Source organism: Onychostruthus taczanowskii, unplaced genomic scaffold, assembly GCF_017590055.1.
Source record: "Onychostruthus taczanowskii isolate IOZ18803 unplaced genomic scaffold, ASM1759005v1 scaffold6, whole genome shotgun sequence".
In the NCBI taxonomy this organism is placed as follows: Eukaryota; Metazoa; Chordata; class Aves; order Passeriformes; family Passeridae; genus Onychostruthus; species Onychostruthus taczanowskii.
In genome coordinates, this window is record NW_024503679.1 from 5,699,167 (window position 1) to 5,705,166 (window position 6,000).

Consider the following 6,000-nt stretch of genomic DNA (forward strand, 5'->3'; position numbering starts at 1 on the left):
CAGAACCTTCAGTCCAGGAGTCCAGCGTGACACCCCCACAGTGGCCTTCCTTTCACATGCAGACTTACTGTGTTCAGGCTTCTTCTGCTCCCACTGCAAACTTGAGTGCAGCTGCTCCCTGAGGAGATGTGTGAGAGCTGAGACATGGAAATGGACCCAGCAGAGGCACAGACACTGCCTAGGAATGGCTTCATTCTAAGTACTAGAGCAAGAGCAGGAGCTGGAATATTTTGCTGTGTGCCTGCAGTACTGCAGCTTTGGGTCTGGACAGAAAGCTGCCAGATTTAGTGGGTCTGCTCTTGACTTGTCTTGAGCAGAGGCGTACCAGACCACGAAAATGTGACTCACCACTGAGGCTTCATTTGTCTTCATTTTCAGTATGGAACCAAGAGGTAGGAATAGAAAAATATTTTCAAGTCTCTTAGAAATTTACTTTATTAAAATAGATGTCTGCATTTTCCTCTGTTGTAGGGAGGATCTGATCTGATTATTAACAGCTATGGACCTGTCACAAAGACTAATGGCAAGAAAAGGTGGTTGTTCTTCCAAGATGCTAAGAAGGCAAAGACTGAAGAGGTAATTGCTCTTATGGGCAGAGGTGCACAATCTTTACTGTAATACCCTCTTTGCAAAGGAAGATACATAGTTTTCTGTTTATGAAAAACATATTTAGTGGTCTTAGTATTAATTGGATAGTTTCAGTTGTGTAAGGTTGGTGGTGTTCTACCTCATCCTACTAAAGTCTGACAGAAATTCCATTTTCTGACAGATATTGTCAGGACACAGTGACTCTACAGTAGGCAGACACTGTTTACTGTTAACTGATTGCTTACTTGCCTTTGCTTTTGTATCTGTGAGCAGAAAGATTTCTGTGTACTTTGCATTGCATGAACTACTTCTGCAGAGACTCTGTATAAATATAAACACAAATTAAATATATATTTTCAAACAAAAATAATATTAAAATAAAGAATCCTTTCCTACTCTGGCAGCTAAAATTTTTTTGGCTGAAGAGAAACAAAGAAGGGAAACTAGATGATATACCCAAAGTACTGAGAAAATTGAGAACCTGAGTAGAACAATCTGGCTTCTGAAATTGTTGGTCTGGACATAGTTGTTATTTGGTTGAGAAAAAAGAGCAGTTTAAAACTGAAGTGTTAAACCAAATCTGGAACATTACTATGCAAATTCATACCTATGGAGCATATAACCGTCCTTCATTGCATTTTAATTTGTATTGTGCTCCTGTGTGCTTAAGAATTAGAAAGTCTTGATGTCCATGTGGTAAAATCATATTTAAAAATATTTCTACAAACAGCTGTTTATTTCTGATGCCTCTATATGAAAAATATTTGCTATTGCCTAAGGAGTAATGCTTAAAGAATATGCATGAGGGGATGGGAAGGAGCTCTACCAAGTGTGTTTTTAAAATACTCTTCATGTCTCTCCAGTGAAATAATTTTTTATTAGCCATGCTTATCTAGAAGGTTTATTTCATCTACTGTGGAAGAGAAAAGTATGAGCAAGACTTGAGATTGATTATTTTTAAACTCCTTTAAGAAAGCCCTGAGAGAAGCATTTTGGTGGAATAGGAGACAGGAAATGCAGTAAAAATTCCAAATGTGGCTCAGCTTTTCTGAGGCTCTTTTGTCTGTGCTCTTGTGCAGCCGCAGAGGAGGTTCGTGTGTCTGTACCAGCCGGGCCCCGCCGTGCTGCTGGGCCGGGCCGGCTCCCCCGGCTCCCCGGGCCAGCCGCCCAGCTTCCCGCTGCCCTTCGCCGTGGCGGCCGACACCGAGCACTCGGCCAACAGCGAGGGGAGCCACGAGACCGGCGACTCCGGCAGGTTTTCCCACGAGTCCAACGACGAGATCCACCTCTCCTCCGTGCCGGGAGCCACCCCTCCGGGCAGCAGCCCTTTGGGCAGCAGGGACTCGGGCGCGGGGAGCCCTCAGGGCGCGGAGGCCCCGCCGCTGCAGAGCCTCCCCGTCGGGCCCCGCTGAGCCCGGCCCCGCTGAGCCCGGCCCCGCGGTCCCAGCGTGTGTCTGTTCGAAGGACAATGAACAGGGAGCCAAAGTTTCATTGTGGAAAGCCTGGCTGACCTAGCGGGTGATCCATAGTTCTGTTGAATGTCGGGGGGTTTGTTTCCTATGTTTTGGGTTGTTTTTTTAAAGCTCACTCATTTTGAATGTTCGGTGGTCAAAAAATGTGAAAGGAGTGAAGATTTCTGACGAAGGTTAAGAATACGTCACTGGAGCAAAGGGAAGGCTGTTGGCCCTTTTGCTGACTATCTACCTCAGTTTGCCGAGAGGCGAACTCTGAATGACGACTGCTTTACCTCATTTGTGTTCTAGTTGGTCTCAGCTATGGAACTGATGATACTTCCTAGTAGTGTTGTTTTATTGTGGAGTCTTTTGTTTTCATTTCCCCGCCCCAAGTTATGTGTAGAGAGCGTGCGTGCGTGTGGGTGTGTGTGTGTGTGTGTGTGTGTGTGTGTACTCAGTGATCAGGGAGTTGTATAGGTTGGTGGACAAGATTGTTTAGCTGAAGCTCTGTCTTTAAAAAGAAGGAAACCTCAGAGTATAAAATGGTATTATTTCATGTGGTTGACACTGAGTATGTTAAAAACTGGGAGAACTGGGACTTCCACATATGCAGCCACATGAAATCTTTTGTACCTCTTGATTTCTTAGACCCTCAGTAAGCCTAGGACAGTGCCTTTCCTCAGAAACCTGTGTCAGCAGCTGCTGGCAGCATATATGTTGTATCCCTGGGGCTCTGGGACATGCTGGATTCCCCACAGTGTGACAAATATTGCCCCTGTATTCACAGTAAAGGCTAAAAATCATAGCAATATGAAGAAGTACTCAGCATTTTCAAACAGCTTGGCTTTGCCTGAGAGTTATGGAATAGATAATAACACTGAGTATTCCAGTATCACAGTACTTCTTAGCAGTGGTGCCTTGCCTTATATATTATGAAATTACTGATTTGCCTTATTCCTTTTTAGCATTCACAAAGTTCCTTTGGAGTACAGAAAGATGCCTTAAATGCTTCTTAGATATTTTAAATAAGCTGTAACATGAGTTTATAGTTCATTTTTACCCATCTTTGAGTGCTGATAAGCAATGCTAGCATTGTAGTATGTCTCAGAACTGTTAGGATGCAAACCTGCTCCTTGCCTTCACCTAGTGTGCTATTAGCCAGGAATTTTAGCTCAGGGAGTGACTTTACCTATATGCCAATCTAAAACTCTGATTAGGCTACCATGAGAAAAAAAAAGCCAGAGCTTTAGTTGAAGAGTCTGTTGAAAGAGGTAAGTACTGCTACTGCCTCGAACCCATGCAATTCCTGTTTTATACTACCTCCTTAAAAAATTATTCTAGTGTTTTTTTGGATTTTGTTGTTGTTGTTTTTTTCCTGTACTCAGGGAACAGTTTGTTACTTTTAAGCTGCCTCACGGAAACGTGGAGCAAACTGACAGGGTATCATTTTGTGTTTTAATAGGAGAGAGCAAGAGACAGGGAGGAGGCTGGAATCATTCAATGTTATAAACTTGCCTGTATCTATATCCAGTCCTCTTCTCACTCCTCCTCTTTCCCTGTTCTACTTAAAAAAGTAAGAGAGAAAGAAAAAAAAATTAGGCAAATGTTTTTACTTTAAAAAAATTGTTTAAAATATAATGTTGTGAGAAATCAACCATAGGAACTCCTGGCTCTGTTTAAGTCTGTCAGAACTCCCACTGACGTTGCTGGGACTGAGATGTCACCTCCAGGTGTGCCAGGCTGATGTCACCTCCTGTGTTGCTCCTCAGTGTCAGTAGGTGGTCAGAAGTTGTGGTAAGCCCTACTCTCGTGGTTGGATTGTGCTGAGGAATCGGGCTCTGGTTCCTGGAGTTCTTTCCCTGGAGCTGTTGCCAGTCCTGAAGCATGCAGTACACACTCACCAGTGGCAATTCAAATGCTTGAAGAATGATCTTGTACCAAAGACTTTTCTGTAGAGGAGAAGGAAGCCACATTTTACCCAAAAGGAATTGAACTAGTTAAAAAGCTATAGGTTTGAAGAGCTGAATACATTTTATTGTATAAGTAGTTACTAACAAAAACCAATAGGACTTCTTGAATTTAGTAGCCGATTGCATAGGTGAGTTGTATTGAACAATTTTAACTACCTTGTTGTTACAAGAGCCTTTAAAGAAACTTAAAATGCCAGCAGATATCTCCAAAGAATTCCAAGTGTAATTTTTTTCTCCAGCTTGTAGTTGATGAACAGTACAGTATTAAGAAAAATATTTTTAAACAGTTTTTTTACTACTTGCTGAAGAAAAAGAAAACTTTTCACCAAAGATTTATTTTCGGTCTTGTCAGGCAGAACGTGTAGTGTACAGCAGAGTACTGTTTTTAGTTAAGTAGAGTGTGAATTAATCAAAACTAGAGTAAGAATGTGTAACTGTAGCATGAAGTTTCACACTTCATCTTTCAGAGTAGACTCTTGTGTTAGTTGCATTCAGAAAGAGCTGATGTGCAGAGGGTAACTGCTTCTCCAAAGACTTGTTTGCTGTAAGTACTGGCAATGGGGTATAATTTAATTATCCTCGTTACAGGTAAATACTATAAATCCTAAACTCTTCCTTCCAAAGACCCATTCTATAGTTTAACCTATGGATAATCTGAGAGAAACAGACTTCATATAAAATCTGCCAATCTTATATAGACGCTTGAAGTTCAATACCAAAGAGTTGAAAATACTCAGTGTATTAGAGAGCAGTGCATGCAGAACTGAATTAATCACTTAATGTTTTATCAAGGTACTTCTTATCAGCAAATAAAGAAAACCAAAGATATTTAAGGTTACCTCAGCGTATAGGCAAGTTTAGTTAGGCATTAATTATTCTTTTTCTTTATTTTTATGTTAACCAAATATAAAACACTTCTCCAGAACCCAGTCTACATTCATGTACTTCCCTTTGGCATAGTCATGATTTCAGAACAAAATTCTGATTTTGTTCTGATTTCAGTCAGAACAAAAATCCTCTCCTCAAAATTCATGGCCTAGTACTAAAATATCACAAGATTTTGTGAGAGAAAATTTGTCTTATGATTGAAAACACCAACAAGGTAAGCAAAGGAATATCCAGAAAAAATTGTAGAAATTGATAATGTCTCTGTTGAACTTAATAGCAGAGTCAATCCTTCATAATTGTAACAGTGCAAAATTTAAGTTTAAATGCTTCATAGCCTTGAAGCCAGTAATTATAAATGTAATTATATGTAATTATAAATATGATCTTACAGATTATATTTTTTTCAACATTTATACCTGTGGCTGTCTAAGGGAATGAGTTTTTCCCTTTGTTCATTCCATTTGCCTAGAAAGAGCTAGCAGAACACAGCAGGCAGACTGGTTTCAGGTTTTCCAGGTTTTTCTTCTAGGTTATGTCTGTAGAAACTGGGTTCTGGAGAAAAAAAAATATAATTTCTTAATTATGAATTTTGCTAAATATGTTCTGGAAGATGAACATAAATGTGGAATTTAGTGTTACACTATGTGAATTGATTTTGTTTAAGTGTTGTAAGAACTAAGGGGCCATGGCAGGTGCAATGAGTGTATGTGCAACTCTTGTGTTTTAAAAAAAAAAGCAAAAATGTTACCATTGATGTGACTTGAAAAGCATCAAAACTTACAGAGGAAACCATGACTTACCATGGTGATGGTGTTTGTAAGAAAGGATCTGCCCTTCAGTGCCACAGCAAGGCCTGGAGTCAAAACTAAATGCTCCATCTGCCCACAGCTACACTTGTGTGCTTTCTTCATGTTTAACAAATAAAAGCTCTGCCATCTTTCAGGAGTTAGTCAGGACTGGGAATGTGTGTGCTGTGCAGGACAGGGCACATCACTTGCTTTTTAAGAGCTCTGCTATTGTAAGAGAAACCTGAAAAATCTACCTATCACTTTCAGTTTCCTATATTAGCTCTCCATTTTTTGGATAACTGATGACATTTT

The 6,000-nt window shown here is 40.3% G+C and overlaps 1 protein-coding gene across 1 annotated transcript in view; it reads left to right on the top strand.

Annotated features, from left to right (window-relative positions):
• PRTG (protogenin) overlaps positions 1–2,000 on the top strand; it is a 78,816-nt gene extending 76,816 nt beyond the window's left edge. The window contains exons 20-21 of the mRNA XM_041418406.1: positions 472–576; positions 1,668–2,000. Coding sequence (XP_041274340.1) covers positions 472–576; positions 1,668–2,000 — 438 coding nt within the window. The remainder of the gene's footprint in view (positions 1–471; positions 577–1,667) is intronic.
• The last annotated feature ends 4,000 nt before the right edge of the window (positions 2,001–6,000 follow it).